At 48.9% G+C, this 19162-nt stretch overlaps 1 protein-coding gene across 35 annotated transcripts in view; it reads right to left on the minus strand.

Moving 5' to 3' along the window:
* ttn.2 (titin, tandem duplicate 2) overlaps positions 1 to 19162 on the minus strand; it is a 212423-nt gene that overhangs the window by 31086 nt on the left and 162175 nt on the right. For all 35 annotated transcript variants that reach the window (XM_060074563.1, XM_060074557.1, XM_060074583.1 and 32 more), the window contains 5 exons: positions 18878 to 19075; positions 18438 to 18734; positions 17704 to 18288; positions 17301 to 17603; positions 80 to 17173 (listed from right to left, as the gene is read on the minus strand). In XM_060074563.1, the coding sequence (XP_059930546.1) occupies positions 80 to 17173; positions 17301 to 17603; positions 17704 to 18288; positions 18438 to 18734; positions 18878 to 19075 (18477 nt within the window). The remainder of the gene's footprint in view (positions 1 to 79; positions 17174 to 17300; positions 17604 to 17703; positions 18289 to 18437; positions 18735 to 18877; positions 19076 to 19162) is intronic.

Genomic DNA, 19162 nt, shown 5'->3' on the forward strand with positions numbered 1-19162 from the left:
ATGTACAGCTTTAAAATTCTAGCTATCTAGTAACAATTTATAATGAGTTCATTGCTTTGTAAATACTATAATGTAGTACCTGTAATCTTGATTCCCTCCTTGGTTGCTGCAGAAACACCAGTTCCGTACTCGTTCTCCCCTGTAACTTTGAAGTAATACACCATTCCCTCCTGTAGGTCTGAGACCTTGTAAGTTAGTCTGTGGCAGGTGTCGGTCAGCCTGGTCCAGCCCTTTTTACTGGCTTCTCGGAAATCCACAAGGTAGTTCTTCACTGGTCCACCTCCCTCATTCTCCGGAGTGTCCCAGGTCACTGTAGCAGAGGTCCTGGTCACGTCCTTGACCTCCACGTTAGTAGCAGGTCCAGGGGAGTCAAGGACTCTGAGGTGAAGTGTCAGAGTGGTTGTTCCTACAACGTTAGACAAGGTGATGGTGTACTTGCCAGAGTCTTCGCGGGTTGCCTTTTCCAGGGTGATTGAGGTATAAGTGTCTGTAGTGTCGATGACTGCACGGACCCTCAAGTCCACATCTGCCTTGGTCCACGTCACATCGGGAACAGGTCTGCCTCTGAAAGGCACTTTCATTGTAAAGGAGCTCCCGTCCTTAACAATCAGAGTCTTCCTCATCTCATTGCTGATGTCAAAGACTGGCTCTTCCTCTCTCTCTTTGGCTACCTGTGTGTCTGACTCAGGACTAGGCTCACTGACTCCAACCTTGTTGATAGACTTTACAACAAACACATATTCAGTTCCAGCAGTTAGCCCCACCACGGTGAACTCTGTGTTTTTAGTGCTCTGAACGCCAATAATCCATTCATCATCAAATGCTTTCCTATATTCTATCATGTAGCCAGTCACAGGTGCTCCACCATCAAACAATGGTTTGTTCCAGGACAGGGTGACAGTGGTCTTGGAAGAGTCAATGATTTTGGGCTTAGCTGGGGGTGAAGGCAGGAACTGTGTATCTTCAGCCTTGGTGAGTGGGCAGGGGGTGCTGGAAGCACTGAGACCAGCAGCATTCTCTGCAAAAACTCTGTACTCATATTCACAGCCATCACGCAGCTTGGAAGCCTTCACTCTGAGGTCATAGACAGGCTTCTTGTTTACGCGGCACCAACGAAGACCAGTCTTCTCCCGTTTTTCGATGACGTAGCCAGAGATGCTGTTGCCACCATCAGAGGCCGGCCTCTCCCAGCAGATAGTCATGGCTTCGCTGGTGACGGCAGTGACCTGAACGTTAGTTGGAGCAGACGGGATGGTGAAGGGATCCATAGCCTTGGTAGGCTCACTCTCCAGGGCCTCACCATCTCCATACTTGTTGACACCTCTGACTCTGAAGATGTACTCATTTCCTTTGAGCAGCTTCGTAACTTTGCATGTAGTGGCCTTCATGTCTCCATGGACCAGAGTCCAAGCAAGGCGGCTAGTTTCCCGTTTCTCCACGATATAGTGTATGATCTCAGCACCTCCGTTCTCTTGTGGAGGCCCCCACACCAGGTTGCATTTTTCTGCAGTCAAGCCGGACACCACCAGTGGTCCAGAAGAAGGCCCGGGTCTGTCGAGGACCTTACAGTTGATAGCCACAGCCCTGGAGCCTGCAACATTCTGCAGGGTCAGAACATACTGTCCTGAGTCTTTCCTGATAATGTCTCTCACTATGAGGGTGGTTTTGAAGTTGGTGGAGGTTATTTCACACCTAGCTTTCGCTTCAATCTCCTTCCCATCCTTGGACCAGGAGACAACAGGGAGGGGACGGCCAGTGATATCAGCATCAATCTTGATTATCTCTCCTGCCTTGACAACAACCAACTGTCGCAACTTCTCGTTTAAGGTAATAGCGGGTGGATCTACATCATCCTTGACGGTGATAGGCCCTGTCGCCTCAGAGGGAGCGCTCAACAGCTCAGCCGAATTCTTAGCGATGACATGGAAGTCATACTGCAAATCTTCTGTGAGACCTGTGACATCGAAGTAGGTGTCCAGCAGATTGGCAAAGTTGCACTTCAGCCAGCGTCCATCAGGAAGCTCTCTTCGCTCCACAATGTAGCCAACAACCTTGGCTCCACCATCGTTGTCAGGTCTTTCCCAGAAGAGGGAAACCGAGGTTCTAGTTATGTTGGTAACCTGGAGATTGCGTGGGGGATCACATGGGTCCCTGGCAGCGACAGGCTCACTTGCTTTGGTGCATAGACCAATGCCGGCAATATTCTCAGCATAGACTCTAAACTGATACAGAAGACCTTCTTCAATTCCTGACATCTTAAACTGGTTCTCTGCAAGCAGGCCTCTGTTGGCCTTCGTCCAGAGAATGCTGCTCTGAACTTTACATTCAACGTGATATCCAATCACAGGGCTTCCACCATCACTGGCAGGCCTGTCCCACAACACCAGCATGCCAGACCTGGAGGCTTGGGCAATATGGATATTGGTAGGTGGGCCGGGAGGCTCGAAAGGATACTGAGCAATAATGGGAGCAGAGTCAATGGCATGGCTCTTGCCATAGCGATTTTCTGCTGCAATGCGGAACTGGTACTCAGTGCCCTGGTTTAGACGGCTGACTTTGATCGATGTTCTGGCCACAGTGGCAGAGACAATCTGCCATGTAGTTGTGGTGGTGTCTCTCTTTTCCACCACATAGTTATTGATCTGGCAGCCACCGTCATAGCTTGGGGCATCCCAGGACAGACAGACAAAGTCTGCACTCACCTCATCAACCTTTATCTTGCTAGGAGGACCCGGTTTGTCAAGGATAATTACAGAAATCTCAGCTGATTTGGCACCGATTGTGTTTGTCAGGACAATCTCATACTTTCCGACATCCTCCTTAGTTGTGTCCTTGATCACAATCGTAGACAAAGTTTTGGATGTGAGAACATTGACCCTGGTGGTCTGCTTGAGTGAGTGTCCATCCTTCTTCCAGGAGACCTCTGGATCAGGTCTGCCTCTGAATGGCACATCAATCTTCAGATCATCTCCAGACCTCACACTGTAGGTGTTGAACATCAGGTTGATGATGGGCTCAATAGTGATATCCTTCACCAGAACAGGGCTTGCAAGTGGCTTGGCATCACTTTTGCCCTTGTCATTCACGGCAGTAACCCTGAAGGAGTATTCTTCTCCAGTTGTAAGACCATTGATAGTAGCTTCCAGTGCTTTGATCTCACAACACACAGTCCATTTATCATCTCCCTTAGGCTGCATCTCCACAATGTAGTGGGAGATCTTGCTACCTCCATCATGGTCTGGCTTCTCCCAGGACATACTGACAGTGTGACGTGTCACATCAACCACTGTGATCTTTCCAGGAGGCAGTGGTATTTCAGAGATCTTCACAGCTTCTGTGGAGGCAGGCAGTCCCACACCTAGCTCATTGACGGCAAGCACACGGAAATAGTACAGGCCCCCAACTTGAAGGTCAGAAACAATGTATGAGTTCCTGACACAGTTGTTGCTTACACTGGTGAAACCCATTCTCTTCTGCTCTCTCTTCTCCACAATGTAGTGGGAGATCTTGGCCCCACCGTCAATGAGAGGAGGTTCCCAGGAGAGGGAGACCGAGTCCCTCTTGACATCCTTCACCTCAAGGTTAACAGGAGTGCTTGGGGAGTCAAGAACTCTGACATTAACGAATGCCGATTTGGAGCCAATGAGGTTTTCCAGGGTCAGTACATATTTGCCAGTATCAAATCGGTCCACATTGTCAATAAGCAGCATTGTGTAGGAGCTGGTGACTTCAATCTGAGCACGCTCCGTTAGGGTTCCGTCAGCTTTAGACCATTTCACCTCAGGCTCAGGCTTTCCTTTGATGGGGACAAACAGACGCAGTGTAGCGCTAGCTCTGACGTTGACCATCTTCCTCAGGTCAGCATCCAGTTCAATCTCAGGAGTCTCAAGTTTCTCAGCAGCAACCACAGACCCAGGCAGGTCCACATGCTCTCCCACTCCTTCGATGTTCAAAGCACATACACGGAAGTTGTACTCTGCATTTTCCTTCAGTCTCTTGACTGTGTAGTGAGTGGGTTGGACTCCGGTGGGTGGTGTGCATACAATCCATTCATCATCAGTAAGCTCCTTCATCTCCACAACATATCCCTTGATAGGTGCTCCGCCATCATAGATGGGCCTGGACCAGGACAGAGAGACTGTGGTGCTTGAGTGATCAGTGACCTTAGCGTTGTTGGGAGGACCTGGTGGGTACGTGGCATCGCATGCCTTGATATAATCAGTGGGATGACTAGGCTTGCCTACACCAGCAGCATTTTCAGCAGAGACTCTAAACTCATAGGAGTGTCCCTCATTGAGGCCTGCGCATCTGAACCTCATGTCAGTCAACCTTTTCTTGTTGCACTTGGTCCATCTGATACCCTCCTTGTCACGTTTCTCCAACACATATCCATCAATCTCTGCTCCCCCGTTATCGTCAGGCCTTTCCCAGGTCAGCACAATGGAGTCCCTCGTAATGGCACCTTCCTCAGGTGTGGACGGAGCGCTTGGAGTAGTGAAGGGATTACGAGCAATCACAGGCTCAGATTCCAAAGGCTCACCAACACCAAATTTATTCACAGCGGTAACTCTGAAGATGTACTCATTACCAGGCAGTAGTTTAGTGATCTTGTAGCTAACGGCCTGGATCTTGGGCTCCACTACGGTCCAGGACAAGCGGCTGGTTTCCCTCTTCTCAATGACATAGTGGGAGATGCTGGCTCCGCCATCGTGTGTTGGGTGGCTCCAGTGGAGGTAGCACTTCTCAGCCGTGACTCCCTTAACCTCAAGAGGTCCATCAGGAGGACCCGGCCTATCTAGAACCTTCACGTTAACCGGAAGCATTTTGATTCCTCCCACGTTGCTGAGTTTGAGGACAAAATGGCCACTATCCACTCGAATGCATTCTTTTACAGTCAGGACACTGCGAGTTAGAGTGCTCATGACCTCCATTCTGGGCGTCATATTGTCAATTTCCTTTCCATCCTTGAGCCAGGTGATATCAGGAAGGGGTTTGCCAGTGTAGTCGGCATCGATAACAAATGTCTCGCCGGCATGAACAACGGTAAGATCCTTGAATTTGGGATCCATGATGGCATCCGGAGCTTCAATCTCATCCTTTGCAGTAATTTCCCCTGTGCTCTGAGAGGGAGCACTCAAGATGCCCGAAGCATTCCTAGCAATGACTCTGAACTCATAGATACAGTCCTCAGTCATGTTGGGATATGTGAACTGAGTTTCCAAGATGTTGGTAAAGCTAGCCTTCATCCAACGTGGGTCTGGCTGCTTCTTTCTCTCCACTAGGTAGCCAGTGATGGCGCTGCCTCCATCATACAGGGGCCTGGTCCACTGGAGGGTCACATGGTTCCTGGCGATAACGATAGCCTCTGGGGGGCCCGGTGGGTCGCAGGGATCTCTGGCTACTGTGCTCTGAGAGACCTTGCTAGCGGGGCTGAGCCCAGCAATATTCTCAGCATAGACTCTGAATTCATACTCAATACCTTCCTCCAGCTCTGTGGTCTTGTAGCGGGCATCAGGGATGAGGAGCTTGTTGAGTCTGATCCATAGCAGGCTGTTCTTTTCCTTCCTATCCAGGTGATAGCCAATGACAGGGCTTCCTCCGTTGTTTGAGGAAGGCTTCCATTCAACAATCATGTTGTCCTTGGTTGCAGCAGAGATAAAAGGTGCACCTGGAGCAGCTGGTTCGCTGAATGGATACTGAGCAACAACGGCAGCTGACAGGATGGAGGAACTCTTTCCATATCTGTTCTCAGCAGACACTCTGAACTGGTATTCAATGCCAGTCCTGAGGTTGCTGACTTTTATTGTGGTTCTAGCAATAGTAGCGGACACAATCTGCCAGGTTGTAGTGGTGGTGTCTCTCTTCTCCACAATGTAGTTGTTGATCTGGCAGCCTCCAGTGTATTGTGGGCGCTCCCAGGAAAGATTGACATAGTTTGAGCTGACCTCTTCGATCTTCAACGGTCCTGTTGGTGGGCCAGGCTTATCCAGAATCACAACTGTAATATCCTCTGTCAATGTTCCAGCAGCACTGGTAGCTGTCAGATTGTATTTACCACAGTCCTCCTTGTTGGCATCCTTTATATGCAGAGTAGTAGATGATGTTGTACTTAACACATTCAGTCTTGTTGTCTCCTTGATGGCCTGTCCATCCTTCTTCCATTCAACTTTAGGAACAGGCCGTCCAAGCACTTGAATTTCAATTTTCAGATCCTCCCCAGTCTGAACACTGAATGTGTTAAAGGCCATCCTGAAGCTTGGCTGAATAGTCAAGTCGTTAGCTGTAACTGGTGCAGCTAGAGCTCGTGGATCACTCTTGCCCTTCTCATTGAAGGCTGAAACTCTCAAGAGGTACTCCTTCCCAGTGCTGAGGCCTGCGACTGTGCCATCACAAGTCTTTGTTGTCGTGGCCACTACCCACTCTTCTGAGCCATGGGGCTGCATCTCAATGTAATATCCAATGATTCTGCTGCCTCCATCGTGCTCAGGTTTCTCCCAGGAGAGAGAGGCGCTGGTCTTTGCCACTTCAGTGAGAGTGATCTTACCCACAGACAGTGGGGGTTCAGAAGTTTTTACTGAGTCTTGCGTTTCGATGGGCACGCCTACCCCAAACTCATTCTCCGCCATGACTCTAAAGTAGTAAATAGCACCTTCACTGAGGCCGGTGATGCGGTAGCTTGTCTTTGTACATTTGTTGTCAACATTAGAATAGGCCTTTCTAGTTGATTCACGCTTGTCAACCAAATAGTTCTTGATTCTGGAACCACCATCAATAAGAGGTGGTTCCCACATTAGAGTGACACAGTCCCTCTTGATGTCTTTAACCATGAGGTTCAGAGGAGATCCAGGAGTATCCAGTACTTTGACAGAGACGAAGGCTGACTTGGTACCTGCACTATTCTCTAGGTTGAGAATATATTTACCGGCATCATTCCTGTCACAGATATCTACTGAGAGCTGTGTGTAATCAGCACCATTCTCAATCTGGACCTTAACTGGGAGGTCTCCTTCCTCCTTAGCCCAGCTGATGTCTGGAATAGGACGTCCATTGAATGGGACATGGATTCTCATGGAGCCCCCTGCACGGACAACAACCCCCTTTCTGAGCTCTGAATCCAGAATCATCTCTGGAGGATTCATCTTATCCATGGGTTTTACAACTCCTTGGAGCTCCACAGGTTCACCCACCCCAAGCTTATTAATAGCACAAATGCGTACCTTGTATTCCTGATGCTCAATGAGTTTTGTAATAGTGAACTTGGTAGCAATGACTCCAGAAGGAGGGGTGCAGATGGTCCATTCCTCCTCATCAGCCTTGCTTATTTCTACAGCATAGCCTTGGATATCACAGCCACCATCATATATGGGCCTGTGCCAGGCCAAACTTACAGTGTTCTTGGTGGTGTCAAGAACCTGGACATTAGTAGGGCAGCCTGGTTCAAATGTAGGATCACAGGCCTTTAAGTAGTCGGTAGCTGGGCTAGGTTGACCCACTCCGGCCGCATTCTCAGCAGACAACCTGAACTCATACTCATGGTCTTCTGTTAGGCCAGTCACTCTGAAACGCAAATCTGTTACTCTGCGTTTGTTACACTTAGTCCACCTCACTCCGGCTCTGTCTCTCTTTTCCACGATATAGCCGGCAATGTCACTTCCTCCAGTGGCCTCAGGGCGGCTCCAACAGACAGTCATGGAGTCCCTGGTGATATTGGTGATCTCCAGTTCTTGAGGTGCACCAGGAGGAACAAATGGATTCCTCATGATGACGGGTGTAGACTCTAGGGGTTCACCGACACCATATTTGTTGACAGCCATGACTCTGAAGATGTACTCATTGCCCTTGAGAAGTTTAGTGACTTTGAACATCGTAGCTCCACAGTCGCTGGAGACAACTATCCATGCCAGGCGACTTGTCTCCCTTTTCTGAATAATGTAATGGGAGATGCTTGCTCCGCCATCATGCCTGGGTGGTAGCCAAGACAGAGAGCACTTCTCCTCTGTGACATTCCCAACTCTGAGCGGTCCCTCAGATGGGCCGGGCCGGTCCAGAACTTTCACACTGAATGGAACAGTCTTGGTTCCAGCTACATTGGACAGGACCAGAGTGTACTGACCACCATCCACTCTAATGGCCTCCTTCACAAGAAGCATAGCCTTAAAGTCTGTGTTCTTGATCTCAGCTCTCGCTGAGTTCTCCACCTCAATATTTCCCTTGAACCACTGGGCAGTGGGGATAGGTTTTCCTTCTACACTGGCCTCCAAACTGAAGCATTCCCCAGCATTGACAACAATAGTCTGATTGAACATGGCATCGGTTTCATATTTAGGTGTCTCCACCTCGTCCTTGGCGGTGATGGAGCCTGTACACTCAGAGGGCTTGCTGACAGCTCCAGCTGCATTCCTTGCAATGATTCTGAAGTCATATTTACAGTCCTCAGTCAGACCAAGGACTGTGAATTCATGGTCAATTATGTTTGCAAAACTAGCCTTCATCCAGCGTCCTTCAGGCAGGTCACGTTTCTCCACAACATACCCGGTAACAAGGCATCCACCGTCATACTGGGGAGAGCTCCACCTCAGCTTCACTGAATGTCTGGTGACAATAATAGCTTCTGGGCAGCCAGGAGGATCACATGGATCACGGGCAACACACACTTCTGAAACTTTGCTGCATTTTCCGATTCCAACAATATTTTCAGCATAGATCCGGTACTCATACTCAATTCCCTCCTCCAAGGGTGTGGATTTGTACCTGCAGTCCTGGATGACAGATTTGTTGACTTTAGTCCAGAGGATACTGTTCTTTTCTTTTCGCTCCATGTGGTAGCCCAGGATAGCACTGCCTCCATCGGATGGAGGTTTATGCCACTCAACAACCATATAATCCCTAGTGTATGACGACACGAATGGTGTTCCTGGTGGACCAGGCTCCTGGAAAGGATATTGGGCCAGAACTGGCTCTGAGTCAATGGCAAAACTCTTTCCATACCTGTTCTCAGCATAGATTCGGAATTGGTACTCAGCACCCGTCTTCAGATTTGACACTTTGAGTGTTGTTCTGGCAACAGTGGCAGACACCACCAACCAGTTGACAGTGGTTGTATCCTTTTTCTCAACAACATAGTTGGAGATCTGGCAGCCACCAGTGTATGTTGGTGGCTCCCAGCTGAGAGTGATGCTCTCAGCACTGATGTCCTCTAACTTGACAGGGCCTGTGGCTGGACCCGGCTTGTCCAGTGTTATCACCTCAATGGTGGCATCCTTTGATCCCAATGCATTGGCAATGTTAATGCTGTACATGCCTCCATCCTCTTTTGTGGCGTCCTTGATGGTTAGGGTGGTGTGATTAGCAGAGTCGGTGACATTTACTCTTGTGGTCTGTTTCAGGCCAACTCCATCCTTCGTCCAAGTGATAGTTGGCTTGGGATGGCCGGACATTGGCACCTCCACCTTCAAATCATAGCCTACCTGGACACTGTAGGAACTCAACACAGGCCTCAGAGAAGGCTCAATCACAAGGTCTTTGGCTACAACTGTTTGAGCCAGTTGTCTTGAATCACTTCTTCCCTTTTCGTTAACAGCAGTAACTCTGAATTGATACTCTTCACCCTTTTGCAGGTTGGTTACCATGGTTTCAAGGGCCTTCACACTCGCACACACAGTCCATGCATTGCTATCCTTTGGTGCCAACTCCACATCGTAGTAGCTGATCCTGCTGCCTCCATCATGTTCAGGTTTTTCCCAGGACAGTGTCACGCTCTTTCGAGTCACATCAACAACACTGACTTTACCTGGGGGCTGGGGCTTCTCTGAAATCTTCACTGGTTCTGTGGTTTTAGCAGGGAGGCCAATACCATATTCATTCTCAGCCAGGACCCTGAAGAAGAAAATTCCACCCTCTGGAAGAGGTTCAATCTTCCAAGACATCCTGTTGCATGTGGTGATGGGCGAATAGACTTTTCTGGTACTCTCCCGCTTCTCCACAATGTAGTGTTTAATTTTAGAGCCACCATCTAAGAGTGGCGGCTCCCAAGTCAATGTGACAGAATTTTTGGTGATTTCTTTAATTGTGAAATTATTTGGAGGGCTTGGTGAATCCAAGACTCTTACACTAATGAAGACAGACTTTACTCCACTAGGATTCTCTGCCGTGAGTGTGTACTTGCCAGTGTCAAATCGGTCAACATTCTCAATAACAAGAGAAGCATAGCTGCCTGTGTTGTCAATCTGGGCAGTCTCCTTGATCTCCCCCTCTGCTTTGCCCCATTTCACCTCGGGAGCAGGACGTCCCCTCACAGGAACAAACAGCCGGAGTGTGCTGGCAGACCTGATGTTGATCATCTTTCTCATGTCAGTGTCCAGGTCGAGGTCTGGAGCCTCCAGTTTCTGCTCCAGGAGTATTTTTCCAGGGGCATTGGCATGCTCTCCGATACCAACTTTGTTGATGGCGCACACTCTGAACTGGTACTCGTGTTTCTCAAGCAGTTTGGTGACTGTGAACTTGGTGTTGATTATTCCGGTGGGAGGAGTGCACATAAACCACTCATCGGTGCCATTACAGGCCTCAACAATGTAGGCTTGAATCTCACAACCGCCATCATAGATGGGTTTTCCCCATGTCAGAGAGACGGTTGTTCTGGATGAGTCCACCACCTTGGGGTTGTTCGGTGGGCCTGGTTTAAAGATGGGATCTAAAGCTTTGTAGTAGACTGTTGCAGGACTAGGTGTGCCGATGCCTGCAGCGTTCTCAGTTGAAACTCGAAACTCATAGCTGCGGTTTTCCAGAAGGCCTGTGACTCTGAAGCGAAGCTCGCATACGGTGCGCTTGTTACATCTTGTCCATCTCACACCTTCCTTGTCACGTTTCTCAACTATGTATCCTTGGATGGCATTGCCTCCATCATTAGTTGGTCTCTCCCAGGTCACCACCATGGAGTCTTTGGTTATGGTAGACACTTCCACCTCTGTTGGTGGGTCGGGGGTGACAAATGGGTTTCTGGCAATCATTGGCTCAGATTCCAGAGGCTCGCCGATTCCGTATTTATTGACTGGAATCACTCTGAATATGTATTCATTACCAGGAAGAAGCTTGGTGATCTTGAGGTTCAGGGTCTGAACTTTAGGGTCAACAACAGTCCAGACCAATCTGCTTGTCTCTCTCCGTTCAACGATGTAATGGGAGACATCACTGCCACCATCCTGGATGGGGGACTTCCAGGCAATGGAGCACTTCTCACTGCTGACTCCATAGATGGAAATAGGGCCTGCTGGAGGGCCTGGTCTATCTAGAACCTTAACATTTATGTTCACAGATTTCTCTCCTCCAACATTCTTCACCAGCAATGTGTATTGGCCACCATCAACACGGATTGCCTCCTTGACAATCAAACAGGCTGTAAAGTCAGTGTTCTTAATCTCTAAGCGAGCAGCTTCAGCTATCTCTTCTTTGCCTTTCATCCAGTGGACAGAGGGAACAGGTTTACCAGAGAATCCGGCCTCGAGTCTGAATGTCTCTCCAGCATTTACCATTACATTCTGGGAGTACTTGGAATCCAGGTCAATCTGGGGGGGATCCACCTCATCCTTCGCAGTTATACTTCCAGTGCTGTCAGAAGGCTTGCTATGGACACCAGCTGCATTCCTGGCAATAACCCGAAACTCATAGAGCTGGTCCTCAACCAGGCCTGTGATAACAAACTGAGTCTCAATGACATTGGCAAAGCTGGCCTTCATCCATCGGCCATCTGCTCCCTCCTTCTTCTCCACCACATACCCGGTGACCTTGCTACCGCCATCATACTCAGGCTTGGTCCATTTCAGAGTCACCTGGTTTCTGGTGACAATAACAGCTTCTGGCTTGCCTGGGCTGTCACATGGGTCTCTGGCGACTTGCATCGCCGTCACTTTGCTTGCCTTGCTAAGGCCTACAATATTCTCAGCATAAACTCTAAACTCATATTCGATTCCCTCCTCAAGGCCAGCAGCCTTAACCCTGGTCTCAAGGATAATCTGTTTGTTCTGTTTTGCCCAGAGAATGCTATTCCTCTCCTTGAGCTCCACATGGTAGCCCAAAATCTTGCTTCCACCATCACTGCTAGGTTTCTCCCACACAATCACCATATTTTCCTTGGTGGCCGACTGGACTTCCGCAGACCGTGGCTGACTCGGAACCTCAAATGGATATTGAGCAACGATGGTCTCTGAAAGCAGAACTGAAGATTTGCCATATCGATTCTCGGCGGCGATCCTGAACTGGTACTCAGATCCAGTCTTAAGACGAGCTGCTTTAATGATGGTTCGTGCAACTGTAGCAGACACAATCTGCCAGTTAGTGGTTGATGTGTCTCTCTTTTCAACAACGTAGTTGTTAATGGAGCACCCTCCGTCATATTCTGGTGGGTTCCAGGACAAGACCAGACTGTCAGCAGTGATCTCATCCAGTTTGATAGGGCCAGTGGGAGGACCAGGCTTATCAAGAACAACAACACTTATGTCTGTACTAGCCTCTCCTGCTGTGTTGCTCAATTTAATCGTGTATGTTCCTACATCCTCTCTGCAGGCCTCCCTGATGATCATGTGGAGACTCTTCTCAGAAGCTTCAGCGTTGACTCTAGTTGTTTCCTTAAGAGCAACGCCATCCTTGAGCCAAGTTACCGCAGCCTTTGGACAAGCAGCATATGGTAGATCTAACTTCAGATCATCTCCTGCCATTACACTGAATGTGGTGAAAATCAGCTTGAAGGTTGGGGAAATGACAAGATCTTTAGCCAGAACCGGCATACTGAGGGCACGAGGGTCACTCATTCCCTTCTCGTTGGTTGACGAGATACGGAACATGTACTCTTCTCCTTGAGTCAAGCCAGATACAACTGTCTGATTGGACTTGGAGACCATAACTTGGGTCCATTTGTCACTGCCTTTACCCTGCATCTCAACAATGTAACCTGTTATCCTGCTGCCTCCATCATGCTCAGGTTTCTCCCATGAAAGAGTGACGCTTGTGCCTGTGACATCCAGGAGGGATACCTTTCCTGGTGGCAGAGGCTTCTCTGATGCTTTAACTGGTTCCATAGTCTCTACTGGGAGACCGACGCCATACTCATTTTCAGCCAAAATTCTAAAGAAGTAAAGTTTTCCTTCCTCCAGATCTCCAACTTTCCAGCTGGATTTGTGACAGCTTGCACAGACTGTTGAGTAGGCCTTCCTGTTTGACTCTCTCTTCTCAACAATGTAGTTGCGAATTCTGGAGCCACCATCAATAAGGGGAGCATCCCACACAAGGGAGACCGAATCTCTGGTGACCTCTTTAAACACTAGATTCTGAGGTGCTCCAGGAGTATCCAACACTCTGACGTTCACATAGGCGGTCCTGCTTCCTGAGGCGTTCTCAACAGTAACCATATATTTACCTCCATCAAACCTGTCCACTGTCTCCACTTGGAGAGTGGTGAAGGAAGGAGTAATTTCAATGATGGCCTTATCCAGGGATTCCCCATGCTCTCTGGACCATTTAACTTCAGGCGCTGGTCTTCCCTTGATGGGGACAAACAACCTGAGGGTGCTGCAGGCCCTGATGCAGACCACCTTACGGAGCTCTGCTCCAAGCTCAATCTCTGGAGGAAGCAGCCTGTCCTCGGATTTGGCAGTACCTGGCACAGTTGTGGGTTCTCCTACACCTTCACTGTTAGTGGCACAAATGTTGATTTTATATTCCTGGTTTTCCTTCAGGCTGGTGATCGTAAAAGAGGTGGCAGTCCACCCTTTCTTTGGAGTGTGGATAGTCCATTCATCTTCCTCAGGAAGGCAAGTCTCCACAATGTAGCCAGTGATTTCTGAACCACCATCATACACAGGCTTGTTCCAGGCAACAGTGACAGAGGACTTGGTGGTGTCCAACACTCTGGGGTTGCCAGGGGGTCCTGGCTGGAAAATGGTGTCGATGGCTTTGTAAAATGGACTTGATTGACTAGGTTGGCTCAAACCAGCATTGTTTTCAGCTAGAATTCTGAATTCATATTCATGTCCGGGTGTAAGGCCGGAAACCTTGAATCTGAGGTCTGATACTGTCCTCTTGTTGCATTTCACCCAGCGTAAGCCAGTCTTATCTCTCCTCTCCACAATGTAGGTGTTGATGCTGCTACCTCCATCATGTTCGGGGCGCTCCCAGCAGACCACCATTGAGTCCTTGGTGATGGTAGTCACTTCGGGCTGTTGGGGTTGGTCAGCAGCAACGTAGGGGTTGACACAAATAACAGCTTGTGTTTCTGCAGGCTCACCAACGCCATACTTGTTTACGGCCATGACCCTAAATACATACTCATTGCCCTTCAGAAGCTTTGTAATCTTGAATCTATTGGCTTCAAGGTCTGTAGCCACATTGGTCCAGGCAAGCCTACTAGTCTCGCGCTTCTGAATGATAAAGTACTCGATCTTAGCACCTCCATCATGAGGGGGATGAAGCCAGTTGAGAACACACTTTTCAGCAGCGATGTCGGACACTGTGAGACAGTCTGGCGGTCCGGGTCGGTCAAGCACCTTAACATTGAATGTAAACTTGGCAAAGCCACCTGGGTTGCTTGCTGTCAGAGTAAAAACTCCACCATCCCTTCTCAAGGAGTCCTTGCCTACCAGAGTTGTGTGGAAGTCAGAGGACTTGATTTCCAGTTTAGCTGTGTCCTCAAGCTCTTTACCATCTTTGGACCATACCAATAAGGGGATCGGTCTACCGCTCACGTTGGCCTCCAATTTGAACAACTCTCCTGCCATTACCACAACTGTGCTGCTGTAGGAAGAGTCAACATCAAGCTTTGGTTCCTCAATGTCATCTCTGCATGTGATCTCGTCTGACGGCTGAGATGGGGTGCTCACGGCTCCTGCAGAGTTTCTGGCACACACACGGAACTCATAAGTGGTCTCTTCAGTCAGACCACTGACCGTGTATGTAGTCTGCAGGATGTTGTTGAAATTAGCTTTAAGCCAGCGTCCATTGGGGAGCTCTCTTCTTTCTACTTGGTATCCTGTGATGGAGAATCCTCCGTCACCCTCCGGTTTTGTCCATGAAACAGTCACTTCATGCCTGGTGATGTTCAGAGCCACAGGTCTGCCTGGGGGGTCTACTGGATCCAGGGCATACATTGTCTCCGAGGGCTTGCTAGCTTTGCTCAAGCCAGCCATGTTTTCAGCAATGACACGGTATTCATATGCAATACCATCGACAAGACCTGTAGATTTGAAGATATTTCCAACAACCAATGCCTTGCTGATCTTCTGCCACAGAATGCTGTTCTTCTCCTTCCGCTCTACGTTGTAGCCAAGAATCGGGCTGCCTCCATCTGAGGAAGGCTCATTCCAGCTCAGAGTCATAGAGTCCTTGTTGAAAGATGTTACAGACGGTGTACCAGGTTGGCCCGGAACATCGAATGGATACGCCGCAACAACCGACTCAGAAACAATGGAAGGTCCAATACCATATCTGTTCTGGGCCTTGACACGGAACTGATACTGTACTCCTGTTGTCAGGCGGGCTGCTTTGAATGTGGTCCGAATAACTGTAGCAGCCAGCTCCATCCAGGAAGTGCCGATAGTCTCCCTCATCTCAACAATGTAGTTGTTGATGGGAACCCCTCCATCGTTCTCTGGTCCCTCCCAGGACAGCAGCACATAATCACATGATACCTCTTCTATCTTGATGGGTCCAGTGGGAGGCCCAGGAATGTCATGAACAAGGACTGTGATGGTTTCAGTGACAGTGCCTAATAGGTTCTTTCCTGTGATGGAATACTGGCCTCCATCTGTCCTCTTGATTTCACTAATATTGAGTATTGTGGAGGTAGTTGTGGTTTCTGTGTTGATCCTCTGTGTCTCCTTCAAGGATGTGTCTTCCTTCTTCCAGGATACCACAGGTCTAGGTTTGCCAAGCACTGGGATCTCCACCTTGACTCTGTCCCCAGCCTTAGCAATCACAATCTTCTGGTAGACGCCACGCATGTCAAATGATGGTGCACTTGTCTGTTCTTTAATAATGGCTGGCCTGCTTTCACGAGGATCGCTTCTGCCTGATGCATTAACCGCCATAATGCGGAAGATATATTCTGCACCCTCAGTCAGATCTGTGACAACGTAGTCCAGGGCCTTGATGGCAGCCACATGCACCCATTGGTCTGTGTCCTTCTTCTGGGCTTCAATTACGTATCCTGTGATCAAGGTCCCACCGTCATGCAGGGGTTTGGCCCAGGCCAGGCTAGCACTGTCTGAAGAAACATCAGTGACATATAGATCCTCAGGAGCCGAGGGGGCCTCAGACACCCGGATGGGCTCGGGGGTTTCAGCAGGCTCTCCCACTCCAAGGTCGTTTTCAGCAGACACACGGAAGTAGTAGTAAGCACCCTCTTCCAAATCAGGGATCTTGAAGGAACATTTCTGCCATTTAGTGCTTAGAACTGTGTAGGCTTTCTTGGTAGCCTCTCTCTTCTCAATGATGTAGTTGTGAATCTTAGATCCACCATCGATGATTGGGAATTCCCATTGTAAGGTGATGCTGCCCTTGGTGATCTCTCTGGGTTGGAGGTTGATTGGTGGTCCAGGTGTGTCCAGAACCTTGACGTTTATAAAGCCAGTCTTCTTTCCAGCAACATTTTCCAGGCAGAGGTTATATTTGCCAGCATCATATCTGGTGCAGTCAGGAATGACAAGCAGTGTAAAGGACTCTGTTGTGTCAATGTGAGCTCGCATCTTCAGGTTGGTGTCATCTTTACTCCAGGTCACATCCGGTATGGGACGTCCCTTGATTGGAACAAACAGGCGTATGGAGGCCCGACACCTGACCACCAGGGTTCTCCTCAGCTCAGCATCAAGCTCAAAGTCTGGTAGAGATTCCTGATCAATAAGATCTATCACCTTCTCAATTTCTGCAGGTTCTCCGACACCCTCCGTGTTCTCAGCTCTGACTCTGAAGTGGTACTTTCCTCCCTTTTCAAGGTTGCCGATAACATATCCTGTGATTCGAAGAAGCGTCTGTGTTGCTTTTTCCCAGTCATCGTGTCCCTCCTTTTTGTACTCAACTATGTATCCATCCACATTCAGACCTCCGTCATAATGAGGGCGACCCCAGCTGAATGTGGCCGTAGTTCTGGTTGTTTCTGTGATTCTTGGGTTGGATGGAGGACCAGGTGGATCTGTTGTGAAGTAAAAATGTATTTAGTATAATTTATAATAAATTTAAAATAACAACTGGTGCCATTTTGGTATATCAGGTTACAGTTTGAGACATGATGACATGGTGTTGATGTAGGCTTTACTTACATACGATATCCTTGGTCATAGCTGGGTGAGAAGGCTCACTGGGTTCCCCGAAGCCAGCCTTGTTCTCTGCAGTCACTCTGAACTCGTACTCGACTCCCTCACTCAAACCTTGCACCTTGAAACGCAAGTCAGGGACCGTCCTCTTAGATGCTCTCACCCAGCGCATTCCTTTCCTCTCCTTCCTTTCAACACAATAACCTCTGATGTCACTTCCTCCATCCACGATTGGTCTCTTCCAAGAAATGGTGACTGAGTTTCGGGTGATGTTATCAACCTCTGGCGTCGATGGTGGACCGGGTGCACCTGGAGGAAGAACAAAATAATTATTACTGAGTTGATAGAAACATACAAAAATCACAAGTCCTTATGTAGCATTTAAACAAGCGTTCTAGTTTATACTTACGGTAACTGTCAGTCATTTTGATGGGGCCAGACTGCACAGAGTCTCCAGTTCCATACTGGTTTACAGCAGACACTCTGAAGATGTACTCGTTGCCCTTGATCAGCTTGGTTGCTACAAATCTGCAATCCATGACATCTTCGGCTAGCTTGGTCCACAGCAGGCGGCTAGTCTCTCGCTTCTCGAGGACATAGCATTTAATGGAGGATCCTCCATCCTCATCAGGGGGAAGCCAAGTCAGGGTACACTTCTCAGCTGAAATGTTGCTGGCCTTAATTGGGCCTGGAGGCCCGGGGATGTCAAGAACTTTGACCTTGATGTGGTCTTCCTTGATGCCGAAGGGGTTGCTGGCGGTGATGGTGTATTCTCCAGTGTTCTTCCTACTTGCGTACTTGATGGACATGGTAGAGGAGGTCGGGGTGCTGGTGATGCTGACAATGTCAGAGTTCTTGAACTCGCGACCAGCCTTGGACCACACAGCGGTGGGTGGTGGTTTACCAAGGATCTTCGAGGCAGTGATGACAATTGTGTTGCCAGCCCTCACAGAAATATCTTTCATCTCTGGGTCGATGGTGATTGATGGAGGTTCTGTAGCAGACAGAAGAATAGCAACATTATTACTGTGTAACCATGTATTGTTAACACTACAAATTGAAATTCCATATATCGAGCTGCTGTCTCATTAGGATGTGTCCATGCATTATTTACACTATGAATGTCGATGCTCTCTCTCCTACCATATTCATCCTTGCAGGTGAGCAGTTCTGTGGGTTCGGAGGCGTTGCTGATGGCTCCAGCAGCATTCCTAGCCCTGATCCTGAACTCGTACTGAGCTCCCTCTGTTAGGTCTGTAACAGTGAAGGCACAGCTCTGGATGTTGACGTGGTTGGCCTTGGCCCAGGCCTTGGTTCCGGCCTCTAATTTCTCTACCATGTACCCCGTCAACTTGTGTCCGCCGTCGTACTTGGGCGCTGTCCACATCAGAGTCACAGAGCACCTGGTGACGTTGATCACATCAGGCTTGCCCGGAGGATCTGATGGGAACAATCACATATCCATCAGCATTCTTTTAAACCTTTTTAGGGGCATCTGTGCCTGTACCACAGATTGGAATCTGGGTCGCTAAAAACTCTAAAAATCAAATACAGTAACCTTCTAGCATAAGTAGTGAACTTACCGATAGGATCCAGGGCAACCACAGCTTCAGTGGCCCTGCTGGCTTTACCCAGCCCAGCCATGTTCATGGCCATGACCCGGAACTCGTACTCCAGCCCCTCGATGAGGCTGGTGACCCTGCACTCCTTCACCCTCAGAGGAGTCTTGCTGGCCCTCTTCCACATCAAACTGTTCCTCTCTTTAAACTCAACATGGTATCCTACACACACACACACACACACACACACACACACACACACACACACACACACACACACACACACACACACACACACACACACACACA

Source organism: Gadus macrocephalus, chromosome 16 (assembly GCF_031168955.1).
Source record: "Gadus macrocephalus chromosome 16, ASM3116895v1".
Taxonomy (NCBI): Eukaryota; Metazoa; Chordata; class Actinopteri; order Gadiformes; family Gadidae; genus Gadus; species Gadus macrocephalus.